General features: G+C 52.2%; 1 protein-coding gene across 1 annotated transcript; it reads right to left on the bottom strand.

The window, feature by feature from the left end:
• Window positions 1–2: 2 nt before the first annotated feature.
• On the bottom strand, window positions 3–20800 carry DYNC2I2 (dynein 2 intermediate chain 2). The gene is given in 10 exon segments (XM_082619406.1): window positions 3–255; window positions 471–628; window positions 961–1193; window positions 1391–1558; window positions 1975–2084; window positions 2662–2819; window positions 3314–3423; window positions 8793–9041; window positions 20494–20712; window positions 20714–20800. Coding segments are annotated over 10 exon segments (1722 nt in total). The 5' UTR covers window positions 20792–20800; the 3' UTR covers window positions 3–16.
• Between the last annotated feature and the right edge of the window lie 14 nt (window positions 20801–20814).

Below are 20814 nucleotides of genomic sequence, written 5' to 3'. Positions count from 1 at the left end.
TTGGGACTCCCCCACCTCAGGTGGCCACCTCTGCTGCCAGTTGGTCCAAGTCCTCTGTCTCCCGGGGTCCTTGTTCAGTGAACTCGCTGCTTAGCTGCCACACCTTTACCATGCCCTTGGCATCGCCAGCAGCCAGAAGCTGAGTCTGCTGACGATTGAATTCAAGACAGTAGACCGGGCTTTCATCCTGGGTTTGCTTCATCGAAACTGTGGGTTTCTGGGAGCTTTTCCGGAGATCAAACAGCTGCACATCACCTTCAAGGAGAGATTCGTGGGGTAAGAGAGGCCCAGAGCAGCAGCCTCTTCACAGTCTCCTGTGCACAAGATCAGTCTGTTACTCAGTTCAGCTCTCCACCCCACACAAGGAAAGTCATCCTCACCCCACATACAGTCTCCCCAACCCAGAGTTCCAGGTACAGGCTGGGCTCATGTCAACTTCAACGCATCCGAGCCTGGTGTCCATTTCCTACCTTCCCCAGAAGCAGCCGCAAACACCAAAGGGCGCACTGGGGACCAGCGCACAGCGAACAGGTACTTGTGGGACAGCTGCAGGGAGGTCAGGGGCTGGGCCTGCAGCATGGAGTACAGGTGGACGTGGCCGTCGGTCCCTGCACTCAGGAAGAGATTCCTAGACAGGATGCAGGGCAGACAGACAGGCAGGGGATGAGCGCTGGGGATTCAGGTGCAGCTGGGGGCTTCCTGCCAGACTCCTCATGGGCTGTCAGGCTCATGAGAGGCCTCCCGAGGCCCCCAAACCCGGGGTCCTCCTCGAAAGTAAGGGGCCGACTCCCTGGCGCCAACCCCAGGAGCTTCGGATACTGGGGCTCAAACGGGGAAGACCTAGGCCCAGGGCAGACCGCAGGTCCTTTAAGCAGTGCTATGTGTGGCCTGGTGGGACTCCCTCACCCTCCCTGTGCCAGAGGCCCCGTGGCTGATGGAGGAGGCTCCGGCCCTCCCTACCTGTGGAAAGGGGAGCAGCTCACAGAGTAAACAGGGCCGCCGTGGGGAGAGAAGGTGAACTGTGCCGGGGCCCGCAGGGGCACAGAGCTGGGCATCCGTGTGAGGGCAGGCTCCTCCGCTGCCAGGGAGCACTTGAGCGGGAAGCCGCCTTCCGTGCCCAGCACGAAAAGGCTTGGGTCAAAGCTGGAGAAAGCCACAGCTGTGGCACCCACCTCGGTCTCCCCCCGGGGAGGCTGTGGAGAAAAGAACAGCAGGGCAGAGCTGAGGGAATCCGCTCACGGTGCCCCCAAGGAGCCCAGGCACGTGCGTGGACGCCGTAGCCCTCAGTGGCTCCCGCCTGCCTGCCCCCACGCTCACTGGCTCAGGGGTCCCACAGCCTGGGGCTGCCTCAGGGGCCCATTTCCAGGGCAGCAGCCTCGCCCCTGCGTACCTTCTTCAGCTTGGTGCTCCTGGGGAGCTGCTGCATGGCCAGGGCGAAGCCCTTGCTGAGCTGCAGCCGGCCAGCCCCGACCGCCAGCCAGAGCAGCACCTTCCCATCAGTGGCCACGCTCAGCACCTGGAAGCGGCGGCCGTGCTGGGGACCCGGGAGCCAAACCACCTGGACAACAGTGTGCAGGGCCGAGCTGAGAAAGGACGCCTGCCCCACCTCCCAGCAAAACCAGGTGTCCCTCCCCCGCTCCCCCGCTCCCCTTCTCTTCCAGGGAGACTTCTGCGGGGAGGCCTACGAGCCACCTCACCCACCAGAGGGTTCCAAGGTCCCCCCAGTCCCAGCAGAAAACCAGGACAGTGGGGACTGTGGCTCTGATGGAAGGGGCGGGTGTGACTCATGGCCTGGGAGCTCCAAGAATGCCAGAGGCAGCTATTCCAACTGCCAGCTCCCTGGTGACCTTCTTCCTTGGCTGTGGCGAGCAGGCGCCCCCTCTCCTGCCCCGCGTCGTGGAGCAGGCCCGCAACATCAAGGCGCAGGCCGGGAGGACGTGCTTCCCCACCCGCCAGGCAGGCCGCTGCTCTCACCTGGTACACGGGGTCCGTGTGCGCATCGTCCGTCAGGCCCGTGCGCCAGAGGAGTGGGTCCTCCGGATGGCTCATGTCCCACACCAGCACCTCGCCATTGTACAGCCCCCCTGTGGGACCAAGAGGGCCTGGGCAGGAGCCGACCCACGCAGCAGCCCAGCTTCCTGGCCAAGCCCCCACCCTTCCCACCCACTGAGCCAGGACGTGGGGCCACTTTCTCGAAAACAGTCCTGAGGAAGAAACGTCCTGGTCCCCGGGCCTCACACTCCAGCCTGCTGTACCCCACCCCAGGAAGCTTCTCCCACTGCCAGGCTACCATCCCCCACCCAGCACCCTCCATTCCCTCCAGCTTCACCTGCCCCCTTTCCCCAATGTGCACAGCTCGTCACCTCTGTCAACTCCCCAAGGGTGCCAGCTTCGTCCTGCCTCTTGTCCCGACCAGGCCGCACCTCTGCACGGCCCACACCCCCTCAAGACTCAGCTAAGGACCTGCCGCCGCCTCCAAGCTCTGCACCCAGCACGGGCCCCCCAGCATCCTCACCTGAGCCCAGGGGTCAGGACCACCTGTGGTCTCTGCTTCCCCCACAGACCTGCCCTGGCCGTGACCAGGGGCTGAGGGCCCAAGGGAGGGCTTTGGCCACCCTCTGCAGGGTGGGAAGCAGAGGCAACTTAGGCTGGTCAGCTCACCTGCAACGTGGGATGGCTGCGTGGGGTGGAAGGCTAGGCACATGACGGCGCTGGGCACCTCCACCACCACCGACGGCTGCTGCGGGTTCAGGCCTCGCCGGTCCAGATTCCAGGCACACACAAAGGACTTCAGCGTGCTCCAGTCCCCATCATCCAGCCTGCACGGACGTGCCTCAGCTAGCTCTGCCCCTCGGCCTGGGCTTCATCCCAACCCACTCTGCCCCCACCGTGCTCCTATCACCTGACCCACCTTCACCCCCTACTCCCCCGAACAGGTGAGCCTCTGTAGCCCCATCACACACAGACACTGTGCTGGGTATCGAAGCAGCAGAGGCTCCTCTGAGGCACTGTGAGGGCATGAGTTTCTCTGGAAAAGGATCTCCAGGTGGGCGAACCTGGGCATATCAGGAGACAGCTCTTGGAGCAGGTGAGGCAGGCCAGGGGCTCACTGCCCAGTGCTGGCAGGTGGGCTCTTGGAGTCCCTTCCCTGCCCTTTTCCTGCCGACCTGATGCCCAGGCAGCCTTGAGAAGGAAGACTCCCAGAAAGGCCAAGCTCTGGGCCAACCCCTTACTGCACAGACGGGGGGACAGAGGCTCGGACGAGGGTCTGCGGACCCTCCACTGCCCCACACCCGGCCCTGCGGCCACTCACCGGCCATAGGCACAGGCCACCACAGAGCCAGTGGTGCTCCAGGAGACACCAGTCACATGCAGACCCTGTTCTTGGGCTGGGGGGTAGCCCAGGGTGTGGAGGCAGGTCACCTGCAAGAGACAAATCATCCCCAACCCTGAGCCCCAAAGCTGCCCAGCAGTGTAACAAAAAGCACACAGCCTTGGGCCTCCCAATCCCTAGAAGTGATTCAAGTCCACCGTCCAGCCCTAAGGGAAAGTGTGGAGCCTTCATCCCAACATCTCCCCTAACAGGATGCTTCCAGAAACCCAGAAGGAAGGGCCTTGGAAACTGAGACAGACGCCAGGCTCCAGATCAGAGCTGGACCCTGTACGCACATCTGTTTCAAACGCTTTGGCGTCTGAAGCTGGACGGTGGTGATGGTTGCACAACAATGTGAATATACTCAATGCCACAGGATTGTACGGTTAAAAATGGTTAAAATGGTAAATGTTATGTTATGTGTATTTAAACACACACACACACATTTTTTTTTTAAACTCTGGCACCTTGTTTCTCAGCCTATAGGTGGCCAGCAGCAGCTAACGAGAAGGCCGGCGATGCTGGCCACGGCGAGGGATTTCGCACCACAGATACACTTTCCAGGAAGTATCTGCACCATAGACCAAAACTGCTGTGAATAGTTTCACACTTCTTGACCTCCTAAACCCACATACAGAAACTATCCGACGGCGAGACCGCAACCTCTGTACGAAGCTGCGCTGCGTACTGCTAGTGAGAACGCAGAACAGTGCAGCCGCTGGGGACAGTCTGGCGGCTCCTCCGATGGCAGAGACGCCACATGGACCAGCCGTCCTGCCCCTAAGTATATACACAGGAGAACTGGAGACACACACTGGTACACAAACACTCACAGCCTGATCCATGATAGCAGAGCGTGGCTCAGCCATAAAAGGAGTGACGCACTGATAGACGCTACGGCACAAGGACCCTTGACAACACTCTGCTAAGCAGAAGCAGCCAATCACAAACACCACTTGTTATATGATTCCATTTATACGAAATGTCCAGAAGAGACAAATCTAGACACAGAAAGTGGAGCGGTTGCCAGGAGGTGCGGGGGAAATGGGGACTGACTGCTAATGGAGATGGGGTTTCTGTTTTGGGGAGGTGATGAAAATGTTCTAAAACTGACTGTGGCAATGGTTACATACCTCTGGAAATACACTAAAACTCACTGAACTGTACACTTCAAATGGAGAACGATGTGGGATGTAAATTATATCTCAATAAATCTGTTATTTTAAAACGTAGCCATACAGGGGGGCCAGGAGGTAGAGAGGGCATGAGAAAACCTTTGGGGGTCTGGTGACATTCCATTTCTTGATCTCGGTCCTGGTTCTACAAATGTTTTCACTGTGTGAAAAGTATGGACTTGAACACTTGTAATCTGTGCATGTGTTTATGCATGTTTTATAAATTTAATAAAAGTTTATATTAAAAATAAACTATATACATAATGTATCATAACACCATTTATAATTGCAATGATCAGTACAATTTAAAATCTAAAGATGAGAACGCAGAGGGATGGAAAGATGGGCCGTTCTCGGGACTTCCCTGGTGGCGCAGTAGTTAAGAATCCGCCTGCCAATGCAGGGGACATGGGTTCAATCCCTGGTCCAGGAGGATCCCACATGCCACGAAGCAAATAAGCCCATGCACCACAACTACTGAGCCTGCACTCCAGAGCCTGCGAGCCACAACTACTGAAGCCCGTGTACCACAACCACTGAGCCCACATGCCACAACTACTGAAGCCCGTGCACTCTAGGGCCCACATGTCGCAACTACTGAGCCCGAGTGCTGCACCTACTAAAGCACGCCTAGAGCCCGTGCTCTGCAATGAGAAGCCCACACACTGCAACAAAGAGTAGCCCCCGCTCGCCGCAACTAGAGAAAGCCCGCAGGCAGCAACGAAGACCTGACGCAGCCAAAAAAAAAAAAAAAAAAAGATAGATGGGCTGTTCTATACCTTCACTGATGGGTATGTGTTTGCCAAGATTCAACACAGCACACAGGATGAGTTTACTTGTATGGAAAATATACCTCAACAAACCTGACTCCAGAAAAAAAAGTTTATGGTGAAACATCATGTAGCAGTTATAAAGAAAACAAAAGTCTATAATGGAAAAGAATCTGAAAAAGAATATATATGTGTGTATATATATATATATATATATATAACTGAATCACTTTGCTGTACACCTGAAACTAACACAACATTGTAAATTAACTATACTTCAATTTAAAAAATGGTAATAGGGAATTCCCTGGAGGTCCAGTGGTTAGGACTCCACGTTTCCACTGCTGGGGGCTGGGATTCGATCCCTGGTCAGGGAACTAAGATCCCACATGCCTCAACTAAGAGTTCACATGCCACAACTAAAGATCCTGCACATGGCAACGAAGATCCCGCGTGCCACAACTAAGAGCCGGTGCAGCCAAATAAATAAATATTAAAAATAAATAAATGGGGCTTCCCTGGTGGCGCAGTGGTTGAGAGTCCGCCTGCCAATGCAGGGGACACGGGTTCATGCCCCGGTCCAGAAAGATCCCACATGCCGCGGAGCGGCTGGGCCCATGAGCCATGGCCGCTGAGCCTGCGCATCTGGAGCCTGTGCTCTGCAACGGGAGAGGCCACAACAGTGGGAGGCCCGCATACCGAATGAACGAACGAACGAACGAACGAACAAACAAACAAACAAACAAACAAACAAATGGATATAGAGAGAGATAGAGAGATAGAGAGATAGACAGATGGATGACATCTGTAGCAACCTGACAACACAGAATGGGTTTTGCTTCTGAAGAGAGAAGACCCCAAGATTGGTCACAGTGCCTCACAGCAGTCAGCCACACCCACATGGAAACAAGAGGCAGGACACGACACAGCAAAGAGGTCAAAGGTTTCAGGGGGCGCCCTGGGTCACCTCTTCCTCATCTCTAATTCTGAAGTGTTCAGCCATGTTGTCACTGATTTTAGAATTGTGAAGTTACAGACCTTCATTAAGAGTGGCATCTCAGGGCTTCCCTGGTGGTGCAGTGGTTAAGAATCCGCCTGCCAATGCAGGGGACACGGGTTCAAGCCCTGGTCTGGGAAGATCCCGCACGGCTGGGGAGCAACTAAGCCCGTGCGCCACAACTACTGAGCCTGAGCTCTAGAGCCCACTAGCCACAACTACTGAAGCCCACGCACCTAGAGCCCGTGCTCCGCAACAAGAGAAGCCACTGCAATGAGAAGCCCACGCACCGCAACGAAGAGTAGCCCCCGCTCACCACAACTAGAGAAAGCCCGCGCACAGCAACAAAGACCCAATGCAGCCACAAAGACCCAACGCAGCCAAAAATGATAAATAAATAAAAGAAAAGAAAAAAAGAGTGGCATCTCAGGCTTTCCGGGGCTACTAGAGCCAAGGACGGCAGTGAAATGTCAAGGCCAACACCTACACAGCTGGAGTAGAGACAGAACCACCAGACCTGTCAGCCAAAACAGTAATTCCACCAGGAAGAACTAATCAAAATATTGATGCAAAAGAAAAACAGTGAGAGAGAGATTCGCTTCAGTTCTGTCATATAACAGCAAAATCTGAAAGCACTACTCCTCTGCCCAACATTCAGAAAGGCAAGAAACTTCAGGGCCATGAGGGGACCGCACGCCACATGGCCACCCAGAGGGTGCTGCCCAACCCCCCTCCCATTCACGTGTTTCCGGAGGATACGTGTCTAGAAGTGAAGCTGCTGCTGGGATGTCCAACAACAGGGGACTCAAGAAAGGCTGGTGTGTCTGTGGTGGTGCCCAACCCCCCTCCCATTCACGTGTTTCCGGAGGATACGTGTCTAGAAGTGAAGCTGCTGCTGGGATGTCCAACAACAGGGGACTCAAGAAAGGCTGGTGTGTCTGTGCAGTGGGACGAGATGCAGGTTATAGGGGGACTGGGGCCCCTCTACAGGAACTGACGTGGAAAGCTCTGGTGAGTGAGGAAGGTCACAAACAAAATGTACGGTGCCTTCCATTTTTGTTTAAAATGCTCTTAATGACAACCGCAGGAGCACTAATGCTACGTGTCAGTGTAGCATGGGAAAGGCCTCTGAACCAGCGCTCCCACTCACTGTCTACGTATTACATGTTCTGTATTTCTGCGACGGCTCCATTTATTATAATGAACATGTATTGCTTTTGTAATCAGAAAAGAATAGTCTTTAAAGGGGGAGAAAGTAATACACAGGTGGACCAAACTAATGCACAGAAGAAGGGTGGAAAAGCCTCAACAGCTAAGTACAAAAGCTTAACCTCTCTAAATGCAACTGTAAAAGGGGGCAGGCTGAGCTGAGCTTTTAACATTCATTACCTTCTTCTTGTGCTCTGCTTAAAAAGATACAATGACTCCACACTTTGGTGTGGACTTGGCAACTATTTTTCAGAGGGGTTTTGAGGATTTCTCTCAAATAAACCGACTTTCCCATACCTATCAACGATTTGGTGGGAACAGGGCAGCTATGTATCTGGAAATAGATAGAAGGAAGATACAAGAAGAGGAGGGGAGGAGAGGAGGGCTTATGACCTCTGAATACAGAATTATCTCCATTTCTAAAGGAAGAAAACGTTGTATAAGAAAAGTTTTTACTGCTTGCTCAGCAGCCTGTCCACAGGCAACACCAGGGTGGAGCAAAAGCCACCAAGGGGCCCTCCTTCATTCAGAGGTTACCTGATCTCAAAGCAGAGGCTGTGTACCCAACTGGACATTTGAGTTGACGGGGTGACAGCTCTGCGCTGTGCCCCGAGACCAGAAAGACTTGGCGATGCTGAAGTCACTAGAGCATGGAAGTGAGACCAGACAGACCAGGACTCAAACTCCAGCTCAGCCACTTACAGCTGTATGACTGTGGACAAGTCCCTTAGCCCCTCTGACTCTCATCTATAAAATGGAGATCATGGGAATTCCCTGGCAGTCCAGTGGTTACGATTCTGCCAGGGGCCCGGGTCTGATCCCTGGTCGGGGAACTAAGATCCCACAAACTGTTCAGCGCGGCCCAGAAAAAATAAAAAATAAAAATAAATATAAAATGGAGATCAGGATAGCACTGCCTCATACAGCTGTCCTGAGGGACAGATGAGTTGGCACAGAGAGTGCCTGGGGAAGCACAGCTGAGTGGTTAAGAAAATAAGGTCCAGAGTCACACTGTCCAGGCTCAAATCCTGCCTCTACCGCTTACCAGCGGTGAAATGGAGATAACAAGGGCACCTACTTCAAGGGCAGCAGGGAAGGCCCAGTGACTTCTTAACTCGGCTCAGTGCCTGGCAAAACGTAAGCGCTCGGTGAATGCTGTCATGATTATTGCTGGTGTTACTATTATCTGCATGGCACAAAAGAAGGACTTAAAAATGGGGTAGAGCCTCAACCTGAGGCATCCCAGGCCCACACCAGCCCATCCCTACCGTCTGCTGCTGCTCGGACCAGTTCACCTCGAAGCCGTCAAACGCGTGGCTCTGCCAATTCTTGTTCAGCTCTCGGGTAACCATGGCCTCCACTCTCCGGAGAAAGGCCACAAGCCGGGGGCCATCATACTGGGGCACAGACTGCAGGCTGACTGGCTCAGGGGCCTCGGTCTGCACCCCGGCATCTGCATGCTTCCGGGTCTGGGCGGACGCTTCAGCAGTGGCAATGCTGGCCGTCTGGCAACTTTTCTGGAGAAGGAGATCGAAACACAGTCACCAGCCAGACGTACTCCCAGCATCACCTGCCCAGGGCACTCATCCTCCCCCAGGGATAAATAACAACGGGCCGCAGTTCATTCTGTCTGTCCCCTTCCTCTAGTAACTAGCCCATCTTTCTTTGTGGCATGGGTGAAGACAACCCACTGAGAGGGATACTTGACCTCCAGCTAGCCAGTCGGAGCACTCGGTCCCTCCCCCAGCCACAGTGATTGGTTTGGGGTGACCCAGTAAGGGCCTGACCCAGGACTTTCGGTGACACTCTTTGGAGGGGTCAAGGCAGGGCCCTTTTTGAAAATACGGATATCAAGAAGAACCAGGTCATCTTAGAGCCAGCAGTGGCTGTCTTAGCCAGCGCTGAAGAACCTCAGACCTGGCCACCAACAGAACACCCCTCTTCTCCCCCAACTTGGCAGCCAGCCCTCTCCAGTAGGGTACCTTCCAAGGTGCCACCGTGATCAAAGGACACATGTGTCTGTGATGAGCTAGCTGGGAGAAGGCAGACTACTCCCCAGCTGCCACTCCTCTCCACCCTGCCACCTGTCTCCAGTTCCTTGTCCCCTGTTTATCTGGGCAGAAGGACAGACATCAGATCAGGGAAGGAGATGCAGCCTCCCTTTCTTGAGGACATGACCACTCTTTACCAAGTGAGGGCCCTGATACCACTGAGATGACTGTCACCCACAAGAGGCTCTGCTCATGTGGCCATTTACCAGGCACCTGCACCTACAGGACAGTGACGAGGCCTGGACCCCTGTGCTCTCTGCTCAGACTTGGGCATCAGGACAGTGTTAGTAAGCCTGAAGGAAGGGGGCTGGCCGCACACAGGCGTAGCTCTTGTTAGAACGTGGAGAACTCAGCACTTGTCACCATGCTCCTCTTCACATTCAACTTAATTCTCTCTTTGCTTGTCCATCTCCCATTAAACTCTGAGCTCCTCCAGCATAAGAACTTCCCTGGTGGAGCAGGGGTTAAGAACCCACCTGCCAATGCAGCGGACACGGGTTCAAGCCCTGGTCTGGGAAGATCCCACATGCCGCGGAGCAACTAAGCCCGTGTGCCACAACTACTGAGCCCATGTGCCACAACTACTGAAGCCCACGTGCCTAGAGCCCATGCTCCGCAACAAGAGAAGCCACCACAAGAAAAAAAAGAAAAAAAAAAAAAAGAAGAGAAGCCACCACAATGAGAAACCCGCACACCACAAGGAAGAGTAGCCCAGGGCTCCCCTGGTGACGTAGTGGTTGAGAATCCACCTGCCAATGCAGGGGACATGGGTTCGAGTCCTGGTCCAGGAAGATCCCACATGCCACGGAGGAACTAAGTCCATGTGCCACAACTACTGAGCCTGTGCTCTAGAGCCCGTGAGCCACAACTACTGAGCCCGCCTGCTGCAACTACTTAAGTCCACGTGCCTAGAGCCCGTGCTCTGCAACAAGAGAAGCCACCACAATGAGAAGCCCGCGCACCACAACGAAGAGTAGTCCCCGCTCACCACAACTAGAGAAAGCCCGCGCGCAGCAACGAAGACCCTGCGCAGCCAAAAATCAATCAATTAATTAATTAATTTTAAAAAGAAAAAAAAGAAAGAAAGAACCCTATCTTTACATCCCCAGTACTTTGCATGGTATTTGACAGATAGTACAAGTTCATTCATACTATACACACACACATTTTATTTCTCTATTCAACATCTACTTGCCAGGTGCTGTCAGGCTATTATGGATATAGCAGAAAACAAACGTGCAAGATTCCTGTGCCCGAGGAGCTTACACAGAGGTTGGGGACAGACACATAAACACACAAGAAAACCATGATGGAACACAAGTGGCGCTAGGTGGACGCAGAGGTGTGGGAGAGAAGGGAACAGCTGGGGAGGCAAGTGGGATGGGATGGCGAGGGAGCCTCTGGGGAGATGGCATTTGAGCTAAGGTGTGAAGGACAAGTGGAAAGCTGCAGGAAAAAGGGTTCCAGGAAGGGGTTGGGGGGAGAACAGAACAAAACCGTACGAAGAAAAGGCCCCATGCTTAGAGGCTGGACGGCAGGCAGCGTAACTGGGAGCAGAGGGTGAGGGAGGGCAGCCCAAGGGCAAGGTCCAGGCAACAGAAAGTCTGTGAGCCAGGACAAAGGCCTAGGGATTACTTTGCAGTATAAGCCACAGGACCATGATGAGAACCAGTGGATGGGGTGTCCCTGAACTGAAAGTGAGGGCAAATTCCAGGAGAAGAGAACACAGAAGGCTTTCTATTAGACCCCCTTTAGACAGATGCCTCTCAGACATCCCCATGGAGGCGTCGAGGATTTCTGAGACTGGTCACAAGGCATGAGGCTCCAGAAAGCATCCAATCACAGATGTGACTTGAAGCCACAAGACGAGGAGTCCACTGAGGGAGCGTGAACACTGATCAATCAATGGATGGGCACAGGAATCAGAAAGTAAACACGCCGATGGGATTTCCCTGGTGGCACAGTGGTTAAGACTCCGAGCTCCCAATGCATGGGGCCCAGGTTTGATCCCTGGTCAGGGAACTAGATCCCACATTCATGTCACAACCAAGAGTTTGCATGCCACAACTAAGGAGCCCACGTACCACAATTAAGGTGCCAGCACAACCAAATAAATAAATAAATATTTTTTTTAAAAAAAAGAAAAAAAGAAAGTAAACATGCCGAGCCAAAATGTTAAAAGACTGTGGGTGAATCTCAAACTCCCCGGAAGCCTCAAAGATTGTAACAGTACCAGTTATTAAGTGCTAATTGAGGCACTGTCCCCATAGCTTTACCTGTATCATCTTTTTTTTTTTGGCTGTGTTGGGTCTTCCTTGCTGCCCGTGGGCTTTCTCTAGTTGTGGCGGGCAGGGTCTACTCTTCATTGTAGTGTGCGGGCTTCTCACTGCAGTGGCTTCTCTTGTTGCCGAGCATGGATTCTAGGAGCACAGGCTTCAGTAGTTGTGGCACATGGGCTCAGTAGTTGTGGCTTGTGGGCTCTAGAGCGCAGGCTCAGTAGTTGTGGCACACAGGCTTAGTTGCTCTGCGGCACGTGGGATCTTCCCAGACCAGGGGTCGAACCTGTTTCCCCTGCATTGGCAGGCAGATTCTTAACCACTGCGCCACCAGGGAAGCCCCTACCTGTATCATCTTATTCATGCTCACGACCACCCTATAAAGTAAATCCTATTTTTTGCGTTTCTAAGGTTAGCACTGAGACACAGAGAAGTTAAGTAACTCACCCAAGGTCACACAGCAAAGAGGCAATCACAACAGAGCTTGAACCCAGGCATTCTGACACACAACAATGAATTATCTCTCAGTCAAGGTGTTTTCTCTCAGTCTGAAATCCTGGCCACTAATCACATCAGATGAACTCAAAACAATGTTTCTAAGAGAATGTTACATGAATGTCTTAATGTAAAAATTAATGTAAAGTCACAACCACAAGCAAAAATGTCCAAAGAGACAACAAGCTCTTAACTTTTCAGGTATTGCTATTAGTGTTCCTTTGCTCTTTGCTTATTCAGGCAAATAACAGATACCAAAACACTAAGGAAAATTTATGGAGGGAAACTTAACTAAAACTTAACTAAAAAACTTAAAACCAATGACACTGCACCCATTAATTTTTTTCTGTTAACTGGTAAGAAGCCACTATTATTCTCTCTTCACTCTGGGACACCTAAGTCAGTTCCCATGGTTCGAGATACACATAACTCACCCGACCCTGACCCATCTAGGGATGAGGCCCGGAGGCTCCCGGGGGAAGGGCTTGCCCACGGCCGCCACATACAGGGTGGTGCCTTCCATGCCAGGCAGCATGGGGCTGTCGCCAGGGCGTGGCTCCTATAATAAGCCCTCTAAGAGGTGAGAGGAAGAATTCGGGGTGAGCAGGATCCTTGCTCCCTGGGCAGGTGACCATTGTGGATGCTGGGCCTGCCGCATGCCTTCTGCACCTCAGAGGCACCGCAGGGGAAAACAGGTGGGACCCAGCCAGACTTTGATCACACTGGGACATGTGGCCAAGAAACAGGAAACCATTCCCAAACCAAGATCCTCAAACTCTGTGCAGCCTTCAGCGGAGAAGGAAGCCGGTGGGACTCAGGGAGCAGAGAGTCCAGGTGGCAGTCCTGCCCTCCGGTCCCAAGAGAGCCTACAGACACCCAGAATGTCAGGGCTCCTGCATCTTGCTGACGAAGGAAACCGAGGCCCAGAATGGTGAGGAAATACCTTCTAGAGAATCTGTCCTCCCCATAGGGGCCAGTTTTCCCAAAAACTTCCTACCCATGATGCAGGCTGGGCCCAAACACCAGGCCTGTAGCTACCGACTGGACGAGAAGCAGAGACTAACCAGGCCAGGCCAACTGGGTTCTCTCAGGGAAATTCACACCTGAGACAAAGACTCAACAAGATAAACGGCACATGCGTGGAACTGAAACACAGTGCCAACAATCAGCCAGCGCCACAGTGCAGACAGGAGATGCGCAGAGATAGGCCTCACGGGGTGTGTGGCAACAGGAGAGCTGAGAGGTGGAGGGAAGGTCCCAAGCCGCCTAGCTTCTGATTCCTGCCCCTTCCTCCGGACCAGCTGCATCTCCATGCCAAGCCCAGGAGACACCTACGCATCCTAAAGAAAAGCGTCCAACGGGAGCTGGTTGGCTGGTTTCTGTTACTTGCTGCCAGAGCCCTAACCCATACCCAGGAGGGCTCCGTCTCCCAGACCACCACCCCACAAAGCCCCACTTCAGAAATAAGCTGCCGCTGCTGGCCTCAAGGACTGGTCGATCAATTTCAGGAACACTTCTCATGACTGAGGAAATGGCCCTCATGGGCCAGGCGACCAGCCACTCTCCAGCAACAGGTGCCAACAGTGGCCCAGAGGGGTGTTCTGTGAGGGAACTGACTCTTCCCCACCTTCAGCCCCAAAGGTTAAAGGAATCCCATGTCAACAGTGCCTACGCATGATTCATCATTCAGAAACTGTCCAGCCAGGGGCTTCCCTGGTGGCACAGTGGTTAAGAATCCTCCTGCCAATGCAGGGGACAGGGGTTCGAACCCTGGTCCAGGAAGATCCCACATGCCGCGGAGCAACTAAGCCCATGCGCCACAACTACTGAGCCTGCGCTCTAGAGCCCGCAAGCCACAACTACTGAGCCCACGTGCCACAACTACTGAAGCCCACGTGCCTAGAGCCCATGTTCCACAACAAGAGAAGCCACGGCAATGAGAAGCCTGCTCACCGCAAGGAAGAGTAGCCCCCACTCCCCGCCAACTCGAGAAAGCCCATGTGCAGCAACGAAGACCCAACACAGCCAAAAATTTAAAAATAAATACATAAATAAAATAAAATTAAAAAAAAAAGAAACCCATTCACACAGTGTCAACATGCAGTGGACAAACTTCAAGGTTGTAAGTAGAACACACTTTCTTATTAAAAATATACCTTCTAGATCTCCTTGACTACTGATTATAAAACATACCAACTGGGACTTCCCTGGTGGTGCAGTGGTTAAGAATCCCCCTGCCAATGCAGGGGACATGGGTTTAAGCCCTGGTCCGGGAAGATTCCACATGCTGCGGAGCAACTAAGCCCGTGCACCACAACTACTGAGCCTGTGCTCTAGAACCCTCGAGCCACAACTACCGAAGCCCGCGTGCCTAGAGCCCGTGCTCTGCAACAAGAGAAGCCACCGCAATGAGAAGCCCGTGCACCCAACTAGAGAAAGCTCGTGTGCAGCAACAAAGACGCAACGCAGCCAAAAAAAGAATATATATCTAAATAAATAAATGTAATAAATAAATAAATAAAACATACCAATTATTTAGTAATAGCTCTTCAAGAGGAAACTATATGAAATATACACATCAGTTGTAAGACACACCCCTTTGTAATATCTGTTAAAAGGGGGGTTGGATGAGGAAATACAGAAACACACAGAGAACAGGCAGAGGTCTGGGACGCCGTGCAGCTGAAGGCTGAGCCCCCCCACTCCCCTCGGCAGTAACCACCACCAGCAAATACGGAGCACACAGCCCATCATTTCACCCCCAAAACCCACCTGAGCCGCACACCTGACTCCAGAGTAGAAGAGGACCTCAGAGACCATTCTAGACTAGCGTCGTCGATGAGCAGGGCCCCAGAATCACTGGGAGGCTCCTAATAGACAAACTGCTGCTTCCTCCCTGTACAGTTTCTGGTTCAGTAGGTCTAGGATGGGGTCCTAGAATTTGCTCTGCTAACATGCCCCCAGGTGATGTCATGGGGAGGGCACTCAGACCCCAGATATGGGCCTAGCCCCTCAGCTATATACTTCCCGTGGCCACACCCCAGGCCCCAGAGCCCTCATCTCTGCCCTCGAGGTGCAGACAGTGCTCATATCGCCCCCCTTCCCCTTCTCCGGGGACCCAGGTTTCACCTGGGGTAGGATGGGGTGAGACAGGGCTCCTCCCCAGGCGCTGAGAAATGCTGCCAATGTGAACATGGCTCGGCACTGTCACTGCCACATCCATTCAGGCTCACTGCTGCTCCCCCTCCCTCCCTCCCAGAATTTCCCTTCCCCTCAGGTTCTCTTCCCAGCCCTACCTTCCATGTCCTTTCCTTTCTGAGTCTTATACACACACCTGATGATGCTCGGGTGTGATGGGAGCTGAGATGACTCCTGACCTAATTCAGTGGCTCTTTATCAGCATATCAACAAAATTTGACCCTGGTGTGAAATACATTTTGCTGTTAACTAGCAGCAGCTGTATGATGGGACGATCTTGGATATAAAGTTGATGGGAATTCCCTGGAGGTCCAGTGGTTAGGACTTGGCACTGTCACTGCTGGGGCCGGGGTTCAATCCCTGGTCAGGAAACTTAAGATCCTGCAAGCCTCACAGCACAGCCAAAAAAAAACCAGGTTGAGCTGAGTAGATTTTGTGATGCAACATAGACAATTACACTGTCTCTTGTCTTGCTGGTGTGACACTTCCAAGAGTGTGGGGGTAACTGAACCCAGAACCAACATCAAGGTACTTCAAGGTATGACCTCCCATTCTTTTTGTTGTTGGTTTTTGGGGGATTTTTTTTTAAATATTTTATTTATTTATTTATGGCCACGTCAGGTCTTAGTTGCAGCGTGGGCTCCTCGTCGTGGCTCATGGGCTTCTTTCTAGCTGTGGCGCGTGGGCTCCAAAGCACGCGGGCTCTCTAGTTGAGGCGTACAGGGTCAGTAGCCCTGCGGCATGTAAGATCTTAGTTCCCTGACCAGGGATCGAACCTGCATCCCCTGCACTGGAAGGCGGATTCTTAACCACTGGACCACCAGGGAAGTCCCTGACCTCCTGTTTACTTGAACTAGCCTCTTGAGTATATCAGGGCAGCAAAGAGTTACTCAAAGGATGACTTGGAGCTGAGAGTCAATCAATGAAGACAGTGATGATCAACATTTGCAAAGAAGCTGGGAGACCATGTTATGCCACACTACCTTTGAGTTATAACTACTGCAGGCTATTCTGGTGTTGTCTTCGCATGTGTCTTGGAAAAAAAAAAAAAAAAACCTAGTATCAAAACTATTAGCAAACTCCAAAAGGTTGAGAACCACAAATCTAATTCTTGAAAACCTGTAAAAGGCCAAACCCCAGGTTAAAAACAAACACCCTCCAGCAGGGGGTTCCATATGCTACAGAACCCACCAAGGGGAGGAAGCAGCAGCAGGCCCAGGAAGAGGGAGGCGCAGACAGGTAGGCAACTAAGTTTAATTCAAAGCAGGAGGGGAGAAATGCATCACAATCATGCCCATGGATGACAGGACACAAGAAAAGTATTCAATTCAGTATTTCCTGGGGGCCTTTGGGACATGCAAAAGCACACAAGACCCACACCCTGCCCTCTGGGGGCTCAGAGTCCAAAGGGGACAGACTGGAATGCCCAAAATGCAACTACTGATAAAAAAGTTCTAGAACTAGATGGTAGTGATGGTTGCACATTGTGAATGTACTTAATATCACTGAATTTACACTTTAATATGGTAAATTTTATAAGTATCTCACCACAAAAAATGGAAAAATGCACCCTACATTCTGATAGGGTCAGAATGGGCTTCAGAAAGGTAACTCCGCTGGAGAGTAGGGTGGATTAAATTAGTGGTTCTGAAGTTTTGCCACACATTAGAATAACCTGGGGAGCTTTTATAAAACCAGACTCCTAGGTCACACCATACCGATTAAACCAGAATCACTGGAGGTAAGGACCAGACATTCATATTTTTCAAGACTCTCCAGGGCATTCCAGGGTCAGCCAAGTTTGAGAAAGCAGATGAGTAAGGTCAAGGCGATCAGGAGCCCTTCACCTCAAACAGCTGACTGGCTGACGGACCACTGACACTCATGATCCCCCCCACCTGAACAGAACTGGGATCTCAAACTGTTTTCTGAGGAGCATCTCATTTAATCCCACAGAAGTATTCTACCAAGACCTATTTTGCAGAAGACATCACATGACTGGCCCAAGGCCAAGCCCCCAAAGAGTCTGTGCACTCAAACCCACAGACTGGCCCCAAAGTCCAGGACCCTGTCCCTCTGTGAACCAATCGAAACAGGACAAGAAAAGTCAAATCAGGCCAAAGATCATTAATACTTAAAAAAAAAAAAAATTCATCACTGGGATGTAAAAGTACATTCCAATATTGCACCACTACGTGGGCCAAGCAAAGAACAATTTTCGGCTTTTCCAAAGTAACTTACAAAAAAAAAATTAAGAAGCTGCATACAAATTTAACTAAAACACTCATCACAGGGTTTGTCGATAAGAGAAAAATTGGAAACAGTCCTTCAAAAGGGACTGATTAAATAAAATGAAGTTATAAAAAAAATTTTAGGGCCTCCCTGGTGGCGCAGTGGTTGAGAGTCCGCCTGCCGATGCAGGGGATACGGGTTCGTGCCCCGGTCTGGGAGGATCCCATATGCCGCGGAGCGGCTGGGCCCGTGAGCCATGGCCGCTGAGCCTGTGCGTCCGGAGCCTGTGCTCCGCAACGGGAGAGGCCACAACAGTGAGAGGCCCGCATACAGCAAAAAAAAAAAAAAAAAAAAAAAAAAAAAAAAATTTTAAACACAAAGATGTTCAGGGCGTACTGAGTGAAAAAAGTGGGTCTACAAAATATTACGTACAGTGTGATTCCATTTTTGTAAAACAAAAATGGGAGAAAACAGACAAAACAAAAAAGGAGCAGGTATAAACCAAATGCCTGGGGAGTGAGACTGTGGGGTGGTTTTTATTTCCAGTCTTTGCTTATCCAGATTTTTTTCTAAATTTTGGACACAGAAACTTTTATAAAGAGAAACAAGTTAATTTGGAAAAAGCAATTTACCACTTTCCTCTGACCCCTGTAACAGTCTTACAACTTAATAAAGAATCTCCTTAATTAGACAGGAGAGACTGATTCAACTGAAACACCTGAGATGAAAGCCTTTACACGTCAAGTATTAGAATCAGTTCTTAGAGCCCTACGGGTTAAAACTATAGCTACAAGAAAATCAACAAGCCTCCATCTCATTCTTTGTTGGAAAAAAAAAAAAAGTAAAAAGTTAGACTGAGTCAGTGGTTCCCAACCTGGAATCTTTTAAAATCTGTATCTTGGACTTCCCCAGTGGCCCAGTGGTTAAGAATCCGCCTGCCAATGCAGGGAACACAGGTTTGATCCCTGGTTCGGGAAGGTCCCACATGCCGCGGAGCAACTAGGCCCGTGCGCCACAACTCGTGAGCCTGAGCTCTAGAGCCTGCGTGCTGCAAGTACCGAAGCCCGCGCACCTAGAGCCCGTGCTCTGCAACAAGAGAAGCCCCTGCAACGAGAAGCCTGCACACCAGCAACAAACAGTAGCGCTGGCTTGCCGCAATTAGAGAAAGCCCGCGTGCAGCAACAAAGACCCAACGCAGCCAAAAAAAAAAAAATTAAATTAAATCTGAATCTTCAGCAAACAAAAGCTATTTCAAGTATTTTTTCAAAGCCAGTGAATGTGAATTACACATTTACCTTCAGTAAAGATGGACAGATATAACTAAACTATCTGCTGCCTTTGCTTTTTTTTTTTTTTTTTTTTTTTTGCGGAACGCGGTCTTCTCACTGCTGTGGCCTCTCCCGTTGCGGAGCACAGGCTCCGGACGCGCAGGCTCAGCGGCCATGGCTCACGGGCCCAGCCGCTCCGCGGCATGTGGGATCTTCCCGGACCGGGGCACAAACCGGTGTCCCCTGCATCGGCAGGCGGACTCTCAACCACTGCGCCACCAGGGAAGCCCTGCCTTTGCTTTTAACTAGAACCATTTCTATCCAGCATGGTGAAGTGTGAAGTGCTTTGAAGCCAGATGAAATCTGGCTTGAGACCTGCAGACTGCTGGCCTGAGGCAAGAAACGTGTCCTCAAGAGTACGACACCATAGAAACCTCATTGGGATTGGTGCTGGTGAGGACATGGCCTCTGCAGGTTCTAACACCTGTGTGGCAAGCTAAGCCTGAGCTTCCTCTGCTGGGAAATATGCAGCCCCCTTGCAATGCTCATTTTCACCGAGGAAAAGCCAACATCCTTACAATGACGAGCAAGCCCTATACTTGACCTGCCTCTCCTTACCCTCTCTGACCTCACCTGGAACTATTCTCGCCCTGTCGTTCCTCTCCAGCCCCACCTGCCTCCTCACACCCACCAGACTGGCTCCAACCCCAGGACCTTTGCACTTGCAGTTTGCGCTCCCTGGACTGTTCTACCTCAGGTACCCACTTGGCGAACTCTCTCACTCCAAGGCCTTGCTCAAACATCACTCTCTCCACGAGGCCCGCCCTGCAGCCCACCTCTCACTCCCCAGCTCAGACTTTCTAATCCCTCGCCCTTTGTCTTCTGTCCATGTCCACTGCTCACCTCTAACACACAGTATACTTATTTATTACATACACTGTTTAGTTCCCGTCCGATGCAGACAAGCGCCCCGTGTAAGCTCCGGGAGGGAGCTCGCCCACTGGTGACGGAGGAATCGCCACCGACGCAGCAGGGGCTCCAAGTCTACCCACAGATCCCGCAGAAGCCCTGGCCCCCTGCAGCCCTGCCCTCATCTCAGACCACCTCGTCTGTGTGCTTTGGATTAAACTACGTACTAGAAAACGGGTGTATCTCGACCTGAAAATGCAGTTTGGTCGTGTTTTTTAACTGAAAGTTAGTTTGAAATGCCTAAAAACCGCAGTTCACACGAAATCCTTCAAAACGTGGGGTTTTTAGAGGTTTTAAAGAAAAACTCTTTCGTTGCTATTCAAAGACTGGGGAAATTGAGACGAGGGTATCCCAAAGGGTTAGTTTCTGCGAGTTAAAATATAAAAATAAAACGGTGTTACCTCAGAACCTGGCCCGGCAGCCGCGCGAGGCCCCTCGCCCTCCCGCCCACGTCGCCCCGAGCCAGGCCCGCGCCCTCACCGTCTCCCCGCGGTTGCCCTGGACGCCCCTCCACTGCGAGGGCACGGACGCCACACCCAGGGTCTCGTCCTGCAGCGGCCCGGGCCGCTCGGGCCGCTCGGTGCTCGCAGCCCCGCCTGAAGCCAGCGCCTCAGCACCCGCGCTTCCCGCGCGGCAGAGCCGCCCCGGCTGCACGAGGGTTGCCGTGGAGACGGCTCCGCCCCCCCACCCCCACCCCCGGCGCCGGCGCAGTCCGACGCAACCTTCGCCCCCGCTCCTCCAGAGCGGAAGGCTGGGAAGGTGAGGCTATCGGCGCCATTTTTGAATTTGTCAGCGCGCCTC

The sequence above is a fragment of the Mesoplodon mirus genome (assembly GCF_964341445.2).
Source record: "Mesoplodon mirus genome assembly, chromosome: 1".
Lineage (NCBI taxonomy): Eukaryota > Metazoa > Chordata > Mammalia > Artiodactyla > Ziphiidae > Mesoplodon > Mesoplodon mirus.
Note: the sequence above shows the minus strand (reverse complement) of the source record. Positions and strands in the feature narration are given on the sequence as shown.